We start from the raw sequence: 15,803 nt of genomic DNA, 5'->3' as shown, positions 1-15,803 counted from the left end.
TAGACTTGGGGATGATCTCTAGGTTACTGACCCATCACGAAAGATCTTCTAGAGCCCAGGCTATCATGCACATGAACATTGGAGGGTAAAAAAAAAAATGCAGGATTCATGATTCCACCATGTTGTCACACTCTCTTCTCTCTCCCTCCCTCCCCTCCCCTCTCTCTCTCTCACACACTCACACACACACACACACACACACACACACACACACAGAGCTGGTCTTTCTAAATGAAGAAAACTCAAGAACGCCCGAAGTTTGGGAACTGATTTTATTATATAGCTTTAGATAGAAGCACGATATCTTTGGCAAGAGCTAAAGGAAAGTGCAGAAGTTTGGGAAAGCGTGACAGAGTCAGGTTCATGGCCAGTTGCAGCAAGTACAGCTGGTATCAAATACTAGGCCTGCCTGACAGTGCTGCAGGTATGTGATTCCATGGGAGCAGTGCCAATAGGCATTTCTGTCATCGGCCACGGGGTACAGGCCATCAGCTTTGCCAGCACAGAATCCACTGCCTTCAGAGCTTCCTCCAGAGCTCCCACTCCCACTCCCACTTCCAGTTACTGGAGGAGAAGTCACTGGCTCAGAAGGCTCAGTAGGCACATCAGGGGCTGTGCAACCTAAAATATACAAATAGAGAGAGTAGAGGGGTGGTCCTGCTATGGCTATGAACTTCACATCTAAGAAAAGAAAACTAGGTACATTATTGCCAGGAGGGGATGCAATTAGCTGAAGTCTCACACCTGAAGAGACTCAAAGACAATTACATATCAGGAATGAAGAAAAAAGTATGGATCCAGTCCCGATTTCTATTTTTCTCTCTTTTGCCATCTAAGGCATTCACGAATTAGCACAAAGAGATGGTTTTAAGATCTGAATATTAATACCTCAGAGAAAAAATCTAGAAACAGATAGAAAGATTGAGACATTCCCTGAGTTGTGGATTAATAAGAGTACTATTGGCATGACTTCCTGTTATTTCATCACAGGAACCTAAGCAAGACATTGAATAACACATACACACATACACACACACACACACACACACACACACACACACACACTCATTAAAGGACACATACCGATTTGTATGCTAAAGATAAGCACAATTTCTGCAGACTCTTACAAACCTTGAAGTCCTAAATAAATTTTCCAGATCTCCTGAATAAATTGGGAGCAGGGGGACCATGGGAGAGGGTTGACAGGGAAGGGAGAGGCAAGGAGGAGAGCAGAGAAAATGTATAGCTCAATAAAAGAAAATAAAAATTGTTCCCACACACACCAAAGTTAGGCTGGTTTCCCAAAATTCCACTAGAAGTTGAGATTTGGGAAAGGTTGCCTGGGCAAGAACAAGGGAATGGAATGGGAAGAATATACCCCATGCAATGGGGGTGAGCATGCCAAGCCTGCCTTTATAATGATAAAGGGATATTAGAAACACACCATCTGCATACTCCGGTCGTCACTTACTTGTGGACACACCGAGGGCCTTATTCAGAGTAGAGGTCAGAGGGAATTTGCCCTGATCACAGAAAGAGCCAGTGAAGTCATCAAGATCAATGGCCCAGATCATGGCACCTCCAAAATTGTTCTGCTTAAGCCACTGAGTCTGTTTAAAGATCGAATATGTAAGGTTAATTTGATTTCCTGAGCCTTGGTGCTGTGATGTCAGCAAATCCAAGGAGCTGACCTTACCTTGACATCGAAGCTCCTAACATTGTCATAGCCAACCCACTCATTGCCTTTATAGGCATAGGGCACTTCCTGAGGGGCATCCCAGACCTCAGTGGCTCCATTTTTCAGGAAGGTGCAAATCTTTAAAAATCAAGAGATTTCAACCGTTCACATGTTAACTTCATGAAAGAGAGAAAACATTGATTTCTTTCTTTTCTATATCTTCAGTTGGGGCTACCTCAACTTTATGATTCAGTTTTGTTTGTGGTTTAAAAAATGAGTTGTTTTCATCATGGCAGTGGTGGCAATGGACGCAGGACATGTACTTGCTTAGTACAGACTATCACTGGGCTACATCACACCCCTATTCTTCACTTTTTAAGGTAGACTCTGTCTATGCTTTGCTTTGGACATAGGACTGCTTCAACTTCCTAAATGTTCAGATTAAATGAATGACCAAAAGGCTTGGAATATTTTTTATAAAAAGTCATTCTACAACATCTTACTACTTTGCTTTGTCCTATGCTACTAGAAATTATATCCAGGGCTGTTGCATTCTAGGTAAATAGTGTACACTCTCAGATGGAGTTATTTATCAAGTTCTTACATTTTACCCATATTTTAGTACTAGAATATTGGAATCTATAGTAGAATGAGAAATACGTTCATTTGGTTTCTTTCTATGCTAATGTAACTGTTCTTGGTAGCATGATCTTTTGCTTGACGAAATATTTGGATTAAATTTAGAAGCTTGTTATCCAAATATATGGCACCAGGAGTGATCTGTTTACTACAGGTAGGTAATAGGCAAAATGAACTTTCAGATCCAGGAGATCATAAACTGAAGGCTATGTACAATGTTGGGTGTGAAATTCACAGAGCACTAGACAGCCAATCTACTGACCTCGTAGTAGGCCCAGAACCCAGCCTCTCTGGTATAGGGTCCAGCAGGGCCAGCACCAGAGGTAGGGGCACCAATTCCATTATTGGAGGGGTTGCTCAGAAGAAAACTGTGTCCATATTCTGGGAATCCAACAATGAGCTTCTCAGCTGGTGCTCCATTGTTCTTCCAGTAATTCATGGCATAATCCTGTAATGGCAGTAAAGAGGCAATGGTCAGTATTTAATTATATTAGTTCCCTGTTTTAGCAGGCAAATTATAAGATGTTCATAACCAATGGATTATTCCTTGATATTTTCTTTTCAAAAACTTTTGATGAAGTTATAGTTCATGAAATATGATATGGCCAGTAACTTAAGAAGATCTTTATCTAATTTGGACAGTTGCTGAATTTGGGTAAATTGGAGGCCTTATTTCCATATGGTTTACTTTACCCCTAGTCTGCATTCCTGTAGGGTCTTACCACATTGAGGTAAGCATTGTTGCCAGTGTCAGTAGGGTCTTTGTAGAGGGGACTGTTCTCTCCTGTGTAGCCATCCCAGGAGCCATGAAGGTCATATGTCATGACATGGATTTGATCTAGGTACCTGATAAGTAGTAAGATTTAAACGTATTTAAACGTTTCTGACAAGTGTTTATCACATCTCTGCCAACAAAGACACCTATTCCAAAGCAAATTCACGAACAAGGTCTTTGAGTGCAAGACATTTCTAGCATAACCACAGTGCTTTAATTTTTCCTGCAGAAGTTTAGAATAAGTACATCACTCACTGGGAAAGTTCACGGATCTCATAGCCAGCCTCAATGGTGGAAACGCCAGCAGCTACAGCCGCAGTTATCAACAACCTGGGCTTGTTGTTCTCATTAGCCTCCTTCTCAAAAGCTTCACGAATCTCCTGTAGAACAAGGCAAGCATATTTGAAGTTAGTTTCAGAGATGTACATATAATGAATCCATGTTTTCACAGCGTCTTTCTTCTCTAAAGTGCTTTCATCTATTTTGTCTGATTTAGTCTATCAATATCTTAATAATTTCAATAGTATAGGTAACATTAATTTTAAAAATTACAGCTATGCAATATGCATGACAGCTGAAAATTTTCTGAAGCTACACTGTCATTGGTGCCGTTTATCTAGTTTCCAGCAGTATAGAAAGTTGCTTCCATTCACCTTACAACACCAATATATCATTCAATAGTGTACTGAATTAGCAAGTGGGGAAGGTGGCAAAGTCTGGGTGACAGGTCCAACTCAGTGACAGATGTTAGTTCACCTGCATTCTGTAGGACTCTCATGTATTTGGAACACTAAATTGAGCTCTGATAATGGCATTTGCATCACCAGAGGGCATTCCAGGGATACCTCTGAACATTGCTGTGTAGGTTATAGTTTAAAAAATGAAATATTTTACTAGAAGAAGAATATAAGCAGATTGTTTTGTCTGTCTTCAAATGGTAAATACAGATATTGTAATGTCTGTGGTTTTATTCTATGTCACTTCATTGAACAGAACTGCAGTCAATGATTATATGATATAATTTACAGTGGTCATGTTTTGGCTAAGAAAAGATTGCCATTTCTGATCTTTGGAGCTATTCAACAAAGACTAAAGTGAGCCTGTGGAAATATCTCAGTGGATGAAGTGCATACCAGGCAGGCAGAAGGACCTGGGTTCAAGAGCTCAATTCCCACGGAAAGCACATAAAATGTTTAAGCAAGAGAAAGTGGCATATTTTTGTTAATCTTGGTGCTGATGAAACTGAGAGAGAAAGATCCTAGGGTTCACTGGCCAGCTGGCCTGTGCCAATTATTATTTTTAGGATCCTGAGAAACTGACTCAAAAATCAAAGTGGACAATGTCTGTGGAATGACACCCCACATACATGTACCATATACATACACACACATAAAATGTTCATGTTCACATATGTGAGTCCAAGCACATGTGACAACCACAGTTGCCAGTCTCACCTTATACCTTCCCTGAGGCAGTTCATTTTGTTCTTTGCTACTGTGCTTGCCAGACTAGCTCGTCCACACGCTTCCAGGGATGCTCCTGTCTCTCCCTCCCATCTCTATAGGAACCCTAGATTGCGGATGTGCATTGCTGCATTTGGCCTAATGTGGGCGCTAGAAACTTGAACTCAGGTTCTCATGCCTGGACAAAAAAAAACATTACCTACCAAAGCGTCTCACTAGTTTAAAATTGAAGTTATTATGAAGCCAGTTGATGATCTGATTGTAAACAGATGTTATCCTATCCCAACTGATTAATACCAAATAACCAAACCAAATGATTAATATTATTCAAAAGTGCTCAGACAACAGCTCAGTCTTGTTACTAACTGTTACACTTAAATTAATCAATAACTCTTCTCTCTGTTTAGCCAAGTGGCTTGGTCCCTTTTCTCGGTTCAACGTTCTCATCTTGCTTATCTCGGGTGGATTTCTGTGTCTGACCTTCCTCTTCCCAAAATTCACTAGTCTGACTCTTACACTTCCTGCCCAGATATCAGCCAACCAGCTTTTGATTAGCAAATGAGAGCAATAGTGTAGAAAAGGTTTGTTTGGCAACACCTGACGCATGAATTGATGAAGAAAATAATTTACATTATTATCTGAAACCCATGTTATGGTGAGGTCACTGAAAGGTCAGAAAATGTACAGCTTAATTTCACAAGTTTGGTTCATAAATTTCAAAAAAAGAAACCTTCATCTGGTAATGGATGGAGATAGAGACAGAGACCCACACTGGAGCACTGGACTGAGCTCCCAAGGTCCCAATGAGGAGCAGAAGGAGGGAGAACATGAGCAAAGAAGTCGGGACCACGAGGGGCGCACCCACCCACTGAGACAAGGGGGCTGATCTAGTGGGAGCTCACCAAGGCCAGCTGGTGACTGAAAAAGCATGGGATAAAACTGGACTCTCTGAACATGGCGAACAATGAGGGCTGATGAGAAGCCAAGGACAATGGCACAGAGTTTTGATCTTACTTAATGTGCTGGCTTTGTGGGAGCCTAGCCAGTATGGATGTTCACCTTCCTAGATATAGACGGAGGGGGGAGGACCTAGAACTTACCACAGGGCAGGGAACCCTGACTGCTCTTTGGACTGGAGAGGGATGGGTAGAGGAGTGGGGGAGGGGGAGAAGGGTGGGGGATAGGGAGAAGGCTGGGAGGACGGGGAGGGAAATGGGAGGCTGGGAGGAGGCGGAAACTTGTTTTTTTTTCCTTTTCTCAATAAATATATATATATATATAAAATTAAAAAAAAACCTTGTCTCCAGCCAAACTGTTAACTAGAAGTGCCAAATAAAACCACAATACTACCTCACCTTAGACTGCCTACGATGAAACTGATCAACCAAGACTACCTTAACTTTTGTGTCCCTCAATTATACAGGCTTGATTTTCCTGGAAGAGATTGTATGACAGGAAAGGATGTGTTTAGTAGGTGCGTAGTCAGGACTTCACTCATTTACATGATGGAAACTACACACCCAGAAGGTGCATGCTAAGATATTCACTCTTGAACATCAAATACAGAAACAACTCCAATATGCATCCTACTTTGCTATACTGTTTTTAAACCTCTAATCACTGCTTCCACTCCCAATGTACAAAATAAAAACAACAAAAACAAATAAAAACAGGTTTTCTTATTACTGTGGTGTAAAGAGTCAATTTATTAACTACCAATTTCTTTCCCAATTTGACAAACATAATAACTATTGCTTTACCATTCCATTTATTTTTCCTTAGCAATTATATACATTTGCTGATGAGCTCAGTAGTGTTTTTTATTGTGACCTCTAGATTGGTATTTATTCAATTATTTGTGGTTATTCCAGATGTGACATATGCATATTCAAAGCTAAATAAAACAACCTTATTATTTTCCCTAGCTATACCAGCTCCACTAAAGTAAAATTAGTCTTCCAAATCAGAAAACTAGGAATCCTTTCTACTTCAAACCCAATTCTTACTGATATTTGTTCTTTTTATAGATCTCTGTCTAGTCTCTTCTTCCACCAGTCTTAAGGCCACTAGGGGGACCTTGGTCACCTTTTGCTTCACTTACTTCTTTTGAACTCCTGCTTTATCCTGCCTCAGCACTCCCAATTCATGAGTCATAGTTAATCCAAAAATAACCATTCCAAAATTCCAAGTCTTGTCATATTTATTGGTCATGAAATCTTTCAAAGATCTACGTTGTCCTTAGGTGAGTTCAGAATTCTTTAACTTGATATAAAAGTCTCCACATGATCTGATTCTTGCCACCTATTTGTTCTCACAGGCTTGAAACTCGTTCCCCACTTGCACACACAAATCTGTCTTCTCTTGTGTGATTTCTACCCTCACTGAATTGTAGAACACCAAGTTCTCTCAATGAAGTCCAACATCACTTTACCTACAATGCTCCTTGTGTCTTTGCACAACAGCAGAATCAGGTAACTCCTCATTTGGTTTTGGAGTCTGTAGACCGTTATTACATCAGTATTTATCAAAACGTGCTAGAGTTATTGCTTATGCTTCATTCCTCAGATATGTGTTCTATAAAGTCAAGATTCTGCCTTATCCTTGGTTTTGGCTTTTACCAAATAACTTACACAGAGCTAAATTCCTCAATAACAGTAGATAGTTTTGAGCAATGGCTCAGTGACAGACAGCACGGGTATTAGTGACACTTACTAGCTCTGTGACAGTCAATATACTTACATATTTTCAGTGCCTAAGTTGCTTATCTGTAAAATGAGGACCCTAGTGCTTAGCAAACCTACATAATAGAGTAAATGTTAAGATGAAATGAATTGTTCTGAAAACAGTATATAGAGTAATGTCCAAGACATAGTTTGTTCAAGGAGTGTATGGTATCTAAGTACCCTTACTATGCTAAAATTCCATAATTATCAAGTCATATTTGGTTCTACTATGCAAGCACTCATTGTCCTTGGGAAAAAATAGGCTTTGAATTATGGGGATACCACCTCTTCCCATTTTTCTCACCTTCACCAGGACAGTGAAGAGATGCTTATCACCAGAAGGGCTTCCACGAGAGCCTGGGTATTCCCAGTCCAGATCCAGTCCATCAAACCCATACTGTCGCAGGAATTTGATGGCTGAAGTGATGAAGGTGTTGCGGTTTTGGGAAGTAGAGACCATGGTAGTAAAGCTGAGACAAACCAAAATAAGGCAGAATAAGATCTTGACATTTTTTTATGTATCAGAATAAAAACAGTTTGCAGTTCAATTTCTTCCTCACTGTCCTTACCCAAAACCTGATTGAGAATTAAAGTACATTCCAGGGTTCTCTCTTTGCAATTATTACTCTTGCCAGTCACAGTACCTCAGAATCCACATTATCCTATCATTCATCCCCACTCCCAACTTAGATGGGTTTTTTTTTTTTTTGGAAATTGCCTTGTTGTTTTTCATGCCTAACTAACTTAGTTCACAGACAACTCTGTATCTTCAAATACACTCCAAGTTCATGTGTATTCAAGTAAGTCTTGTTGGTATACCTGTCAGGAAGACAGACAATAGACATACACAACCTTCATCAGTCCTTGTGCTTTTTATGTACTTTATGAAGAGGCTTCTTTAGAAGCAAGCAACTAAAACTCAGAGGATGGCATCCCAAAGCATCCATCAAAATTTATCCCTAGGAAAGTCACAATAGACATCCTAAAATTTTCCAATAAGAATTATGACTTTTTATGGTACTTTATTAAGTTAGACCTTAATTTAATGGAGGTCCTTAATATCCATCAGGAGTTTTGAAATCTAAAAGGCTTGAAATACATCACTTTTAATGAACAATTGCTTTTCTAAAGAGAACTTACGGGCCAGATCCAAAGTTCCAGCCTCCAATGGCCAAGAGGGTTTTCAATTTGCTATTCCTTTAAAGCAAGAAAAAAAAACAGAGAAATGTTTAAATTCATGCGTCCTGCCATTTAAAACAGCATTGCTGTTTATAGTATTGTGTCTGCTGAAACTATGAAGGGCTGGTGTCATACTGTCTGCTGAAGATTTATTTGAGGCATTTTCTTCCACCACTAAAACTTTATTATCACCATAAATGAGGTCAGAGCCACTTGTAGAAATCAGATTTATACAACTCTTCAGTCTTATTGTCTTGTACTAACAGTATTTGTACTACATATAACTTAAAAGCATAAGTACCTCCTTGCTGTTTTATCAGATAAAGTGTTGAATAATGCTAAAGTGTAATTACTTTAGTATACACTATAATAATTAGTATAAGTTAATTGACTTGACTTTACAAACAGATGGGAATGGTGGTAATGAAATGACTGTATCATAAGAATTAAGTGCAAGGATTGTGAGAGGACATGAAAACTCTAGGTTTATTTTCCTTTCCCCTAAGTTTCTGACAATATTACTTTAGGACAATGGTTCTCAACCTTCCTGATGCTGTTACCCTTTAATACAGTTCCTCATGTTGGGGTGATGCCCAAACATAAAATTATTTCATTGCTATTTCATAGCTGTAGTATCGCTATTACAAACTGTAATAAAAATATCTTATATTTCTAATTGCTTCAAGAATGTTCCTCCATTGATGGTGGGAGTGAAAACTTGTACAACTACTTTGGGAAACAGTATGGGGGTTTCTCAGAATATAAGGAAATAATCTATCTCAAGACCCAGCAATACCGTTGTTTGGTATATACCCAAAGGATGCTCAACCATACCACAAGAACATGTGATCAACTGTGTTCTAAGCAGCACTACTCATAATAACCAGAACCTGTAAACAACCTAGCTACTCCTCAACTGAAGAATGGATAAAGAAGATGTGTTACATTTACACAATGGAGTACTGCACAAAAGTAAAAAATAATGACATCTTGAAATTTGCGGGCAAATGGGTGGATCTAGAAAAAGTCCTATTGAGTGAGGTAAACCAAGCCCAGAAAAGCAAACATAATATGCACTCACTAAATAAGTGGTTTTTAGACAGAAAGCAAAGAAAAAACCAGCCTATAGTCTACAACCCCAGAGAATCTAAACAACAAAAGGGACAACCAAGAGAGACATTCAAGGATCTGTATAGGAAGGAGAAAATGGCAACATCTCCTGAATAACTTCGTGGCTTGGAGGTCAGGGGAGAGGGTAGAGGTAGGGGAAAAAGTGAAGGGAGTGAAGAAAAATGTATAGCTCAAGAAAAACAATGAAAAGGAAAAGTTAACAAGCCAAGAGCCATGTGGCAACAAGCAAATGGGTAGAAATGGGTTAATTTAAGTTCTAGGAGCTAGTTAGAAACCAGCCTAAGCTATTAACTGGGCTTTCATAATTAAGAAAGTCTCCATGTTCTGCATTATGACCTGACTGGTAGGAGAGAAAAAGTCCCAACTACACAGTTAGAATGGGGAGGGGAATTTAGGGTTGTTGAGTGGAAACCTAATAAAATGGAAATGTCCTCAAATCTATAAAGGTGACCCTCATGAGGATTACTAATAATGGGAGATATGATATCTCAACTATTCACCACTTTTAGCCAGGTAAGCTATTCAGTTGTAGGACTGGTTACATTCAATTGAGTTGTTGGCCAAGGGCATCCTTTGGAAATCCCCCAAAACATCCAGGATGTTGCTAAAACAAAAGGCCACTCTCCACATACTGACAATGGGGACCCATTGCCAAGGAAAACATCCACACATCTCATTGAACATGGAGAAGCTAAGCTGGTGCCCACATGTAGCCTTCAAACCTGTGTCCTAGTCTCTTTGGTGTGGGAAAGTACTTTGCAACCTACTGAAACACAAACATGGACACCAACCCAGGCACAAAATCTTCAACCTACAATCTGTCCTGCTACAAAATACGCTACTACAATTGTGGCACACAACTACTACGAGAAGCCAACCAATGTCTGATTTGACCTAAGGCCTACTCCACAAAAGGAACTCATGCCTGACATACTATTGTAGTCAAGAATGAGCAAAGGGATAACCCAAAGAACTAGGGTAAAGCAAAACACTACTGATCTATAAAGAAATAAATACAAATAAAATGACTCCCAATAGTATTCTGCTATAGTCATAGACCTTATCCAATCATCATCAAAAAGACTTCTTCTGACAGCAGATGGGAACAGAGTCAGAGACCCACAGTCAGACATTATAAACTGAGAGGTCTACATCAAGTCCCTCCCCTCTGAGCTCAGGGAATCCTGCCAAATGAGAAGCAGATACATTTTGCTTTGTTTTGTTTTTTAAACAGAGTTTTTTTCTGTGTAGCTTTGGCTATCCTGTATTCATTCTGTATTCCATGCTGGTCTTGAATTCACAGACATCTGCCTGAACCTGACTGCTGACTGCTGGGATTAAAGACATGTGCCACCATCACCAGGCTGGCAGAAAGGTCCTAAGATGAAGAGGAGATAGAGTACACCAGAAGACCAAGAACTTCTGAATCAACTAAACAAGTATATATAAGCTCATGGTCTACAGTGGCCAAGAACAAGTTTTCTTCATACATATTATAACTATTAGTTTAGTATATTATGGTACTCCTCACTGTGAAAGCAAGTGGAGCTGTGATTCTTGAGACTGTGCTTCATAATCTTTTTCTACTGTTGGTTTTTCATGTCCAACTTCAATATGGTAGTTTTATCTTATTCTTATTATGTTCAATGATTATTTTTAGAAGTCTTTTCTTTCCTAATGAAAGACAGAAAGGGAGTACTCTTTCAGGAAATGGAAGTAGGAAAGAATGGGAGAAGAGGAAGGGGAAACTGTAATCTTGATATGTTGTATGATAAGAGAATCTATCTTCAATAAAAGAAAAATATCTTTATATATAATACGTAATCTAATATATATATATAATCTCTATAGTAATAGGTTTCCATATGATTTGTCAAAAAGCCTTTAATGTAGATTGACACTCCCCTTATTCTCTCCTTTATTCAGCCCACCATCCCCTCCACGACTTAGTCTTCCTATTCTATTTTCCTTTTATCTCTTTATAAAACTATATTTTGTTTTCTGTTTTGGAAGAGTGTATCCTCCTGCCTGATCCCTTTTTAATTACATAACCTCTTTAGCTATTCAGATGAAGCACACATATGCAAAGCTTAAAGTCAAACATCCACATATATGAAAAAACATGTGATGATTATCCTTTGGGTCTGGGTTACCTAGCTCAGGATGATAGTTTCTAACTCCATCCATTTACATGCAAATTTCATTTTTCTTGACAGTTGAATAATACTATCTTGTATAAATGTGTCATGTTTTCATTATCTACTCATCAGCTGATGGACAATTAATCTGTTTCCCATTTCTGGTCATTATGAATAGAACAGCAGTGACCATGGATAAGCAAGTATCTCTATAGTAAGATGGAGAATTCATTGAGTATATACCCATGAGTGATGGACTGGATCTTGAAGTAGATTGATTTTTCAGCTTAACGAAGAGGAGAAAATATCTGCAAACTATTTATCTTGCTAGGAATGCTATCCCAAATATATGAAGAACTCATCTCAATTTCAAGGAAAAAACCTAATTGTAAAAGAGAGAAGACCTTGAATAGATTTTTCAAATAATAATTTAAATGTCCTAAAGATATATAAAAATAGTTGGCCCATTACTCTTCAGGAAAAAATGTAAACTGAAACATTATTGAGAGTGGATTTTATCAAAAACAAAATAGATAAGCCATATTGTCAATGATAGCACTTCAATATTCATTGTAGCATTATTATTAGTTATTTAAGGTACAAAATCACTGCAAATGTCTAGAAAAGAATGAAACTTTAGAAACCATGTGCTATAATATGCAATTAAATATGTTATACAATCTTTAAAAGAATAAAATCTGCCATTTTGAACAAAATTTTTAATTTTGAAGACATGTTAGCTGAAATTAAAAATTAAAGACATAGATTAACAAATAATACAAGATCTCACTTATAATCAGAATCTAAAATATTTGATCTCAGAAAAGTAGATGGCAGAATTTTATTTTTTGCATTGAAAATAGATTTCTTTTCATACAATACACCCTGATTATTATTTCTCCCCCCTCAAAAACTCTTACTCTTTCACCTTTACTCTTCTCTCTGTATTCATTCCATTCTTTACTATTATTAGAAAACAATAGGCTTCTAAAAGATAGCTAAACATGAAAAAATATAATAAAATGAAGCAAAAATGATCATATTAAAGTTATAATGTTTAAGCAGAGAAAGAAAGGATTAAAGAGATGTAGGTCAGCAATACAAACTTTGAATCAGATAGAATGAGTTCAGAGCTTATCTCTTCAAGATAGGGCCTTCAATTCATAGCATTGTATCATATTTTGAAAACCATTTGTATCAACAAGAAAGCAAAAGAACCTGTCGATCCACAGGTTCTTGGTCCTGACAGTAATGCCTTTATGAGTTTTATTATGTGCACCAAGCCATAAATCAAACAGGGAAATATCACAGAAGAGAATGTAGAAAAAAGCAGAGACAGTGGACTACAATATGTTGTTTTCCAGAAACAACAGACAAGTTGCACATATGAATACACTTCACTGCAGGTGGAACAGCCTGCACAAGACATCCAAGATCTCAAGCCAGACTAAATACCATCATGGAAAAAGAGGGTGGGCATAAGGTCGCATCTCTAGTGAAGCACTGGTGCCAAATGATAGGTTCTGGGAGAGTTGTGGGACTCCTTATGAGCAAACAAATTTCCAATGGATTCCCACACATTCAAAAATATATGAACTTAGACTAAGTTTAAAACAAAGATAAGGACACTAAAGCTGTATAGGTAGAGAAAGAGAGAGCATCTGAGGAATATTGAGAAGGTAGTAATATGATTTGAACACATTTATACAAATTCTAAAAATTAATTTTTAAAAGTAGAAGATCATAGATAATAGATACAAAGATAGACAGATAGATGATAGATAGATAGATAGATAGATGATAGATAGATAGATGATAGATTGATAATAAACATTGACTTGTGATAATCAGTTTTGACTAATATCTTTAAAGGAACTGGGACTTGGCAACAACTTGTTCAAATAATATTAATTTAGATATTTACCCCTTTCTTTTACCTGTTTTTGAGGCCATTGAAAGCTTTGTAGAACTCTACATCATTCCATTCTATGGTGGTGATCTCATTGTTCTGCATCCCAGCAAAAGCATAGATCAGGTGAGTACACAGGCAAGGGTCGATGTTATCAGGTGTGAAACGCCCAAGGCCTGGCCGATACTGGGCCCAGTTGGAGAAGTAGCATACCAGTTTGTAGGCAGACCCTGTGGTGGTTAAAAATAAGGATGATGGTCCAGTGTAGATATCACTGAACTACGATGAAAGTTTGTGCTTTGCTTAGTCCCCACCCTCCCACCTCATAAGCCTGATCTCCAGCTGGAGGTGACTAGTTGAGCACTCCTGCAGATGAGTTAAGAAATTGTATATATTCTCTTTGAGAGTTTGGAGCATCTTAGACTTCTTCTACGATAGAATACTCATAGTTCTTCAAGTCCAGTGGTCCCATGAAGCTCAGTGAAGGATAATTTGAGAACCCTTAGGTGATCGAGCTATAGAGGATGGTAATAATGACTGAACAAACCCATCTCTCTCTTTCTATTATGTTATATCTCTTGTTTTATTTCCCAAATAGAGTAACAATGGGGTGATGCTGGATATTTGTACACTGTCTGAAGTGGTGTCACTGTGATTGTATTAATAAAAAATCTGAGTGGCCAAAAACTAGACAGGAAAGGAAAGGCAGGAATTCTAAGCAGAAGGAGAAACTCAGGCAGTTAGAATCTGCCTGCAAAAGTGACGCCAGTGAGTTAAAGAATAGGTCAGGCATACAGAAGGGGAGACAGGCATATATATGGAGACAGGCCATATAGTAGAATGTAGACCAATAAAAACAGGTTAATTATAGTCATAGAGTTAGTTGGTAATAAGCCTAAGCTAAAAGCCAGGCTCCCATAATTAATAATAAGTCTCAGTGTCAATATTGAAGAGCTGGTGGTCCCACAAAGACAGAAGTCTGACTTTACCTGGGTGTATTTTTAATTATATTAATCAGACGATTGTTTTATGTAAATTTGGGTGTTTGAGTTTTATGGTATCTAATCATTTTGTAGCCAATAAAACATGGAATTATGACTTACCCAGATAAGCATTCAGCAGAAGGGCCAGACCTAGTGAGAGAAAATACACATTTGTTCTGAACCAGATCTTTGAATCCTCTCAAATATAACTCTAGAGACTTATGGTTCATCTGGTTTGCCATGTGTTGTGACTTGTGTAAAAGAGCAATCTTTTCAGTAAACATTCTTTGATCTACAGTTTACCAGTTGATCAAAAATACCCTGTACCTTTTTCTCCATTCTGGGTCATAACTTTTGTAAGTATGAAATCTACTATCTACAAAGCAGGGCTGACTGAAATTGCTCCAAATTCACTGCACTCAGTGACTGTGCATCAGATGTGTCTCATTTCCAGAGCTGATATGAGCTCAGGACTTCAACAGATAAGACATCCTCCAAAGCAGTGAGTCGAGCAGCAGGAATATGTTAGAAGCATCTTCAGAGAAGTTTTCCTAGAGAATGTATGATGCAAGCCTCCAGAAGCTGCTCCTTGGCTTCAATAGAGCATTTTCTTTTAGGCATCATCTCACTCTACAGCCCAATCTGGCCTTGACATGGAGAACCTCCTGCCTGTGTCACCTGAGTACTGGAACCACAAGCTTGAACACTGTCAAGAGAAGTGGGCCGCTGCTTCTTTTATACATTGGGTTTCAGTATCCCTTTGACACAAAGCAAGGCTACAGACTCACCAGCAAAAAGAATGAACTTGGCCATGGTGCCTACAGTACTGGTCAAGCAGGTCATGAATGGCTTTTTATACCATCTGAGTGCCTACTTATCACAAGGGTTTCTCAATGGACAGTGTTTATCCAAGGTATGTACGTGACTAATCATTATATTCAAAAATCTCCTCATCAGATTTGGTTGCTTACTTCTGTCATCAATGTCATCACCTTTCCTTCCTTGTGTCAAATAAATAGCACCATGTCTCCTTAGGAAGGGCATGTGGAAGATCCATTAAATGTGACCTTTAGACTTAATATCTTTTTTGGCACTTCCCTGTGTGGACAAACACCTGTTCATATACTGAAGTTAAGTTTCATTTTGTGGACATTTTGTACCTGGCACTAAAGAAGGATCTTATTG

General features: G+C 38.4%; 1 protein-coding gene across 1 annotated transcript; it reads right to left on the bottom strand.

Annotated features, from left to right (window-relative positions):
* Positions 1–258: 258 nt before the first annotated feature.
* Positions 259–15,509, bottom strand: LOC121437881 (acidic mammalian chitinase). The gene is made up of 11 exons (XM_041637999.1): positions 15,407–15,509; positions 14,739–14,768; positions 13,664–13,865; positions 8,419–8,475; positions 7,583–7,748; positions 3,348–3,472; positions 3,040–3,163; positions 2,580–2,765; positions 1,697–1,816; positions 1,472–1,610; positions 259–621 (listed from the first exon to the last, which is right to left on the bottom strand). The coding sequence occupies exons 1-11, from the start codon at positions 15,459–15,461 to the stop codon at positions 362–364; spliced, it is 1,464 nt and encodes a 487-aa protein (XP_041493933.1). The 5' UTR covers positions 15,462–15,509; the 3' UTR covers positions 259–361.
* Positions 15,510–15,803: the final 294 nt, after the last annotated feature.

The sequence above is a fragment of the Microtus oregoni genome, unplaced genomic scaffold, assembly GCF_018167655.1.
Source record: "Microtus oregoni isolate MIOR12 unplaced genomic scaffold, Mior012 000054F_ref0000373, whole genome shotgun sequence".
NCBI lineage: Eukaryota > Metazoa > Chordata > Mammalia > Rodentia > Cricetidae > Microtus > Microtus oregoni.
Note: the sequence above shows the minus strand (reverse complement) of the source record. Positions and strands in the feature narration are given on the sequence as shown.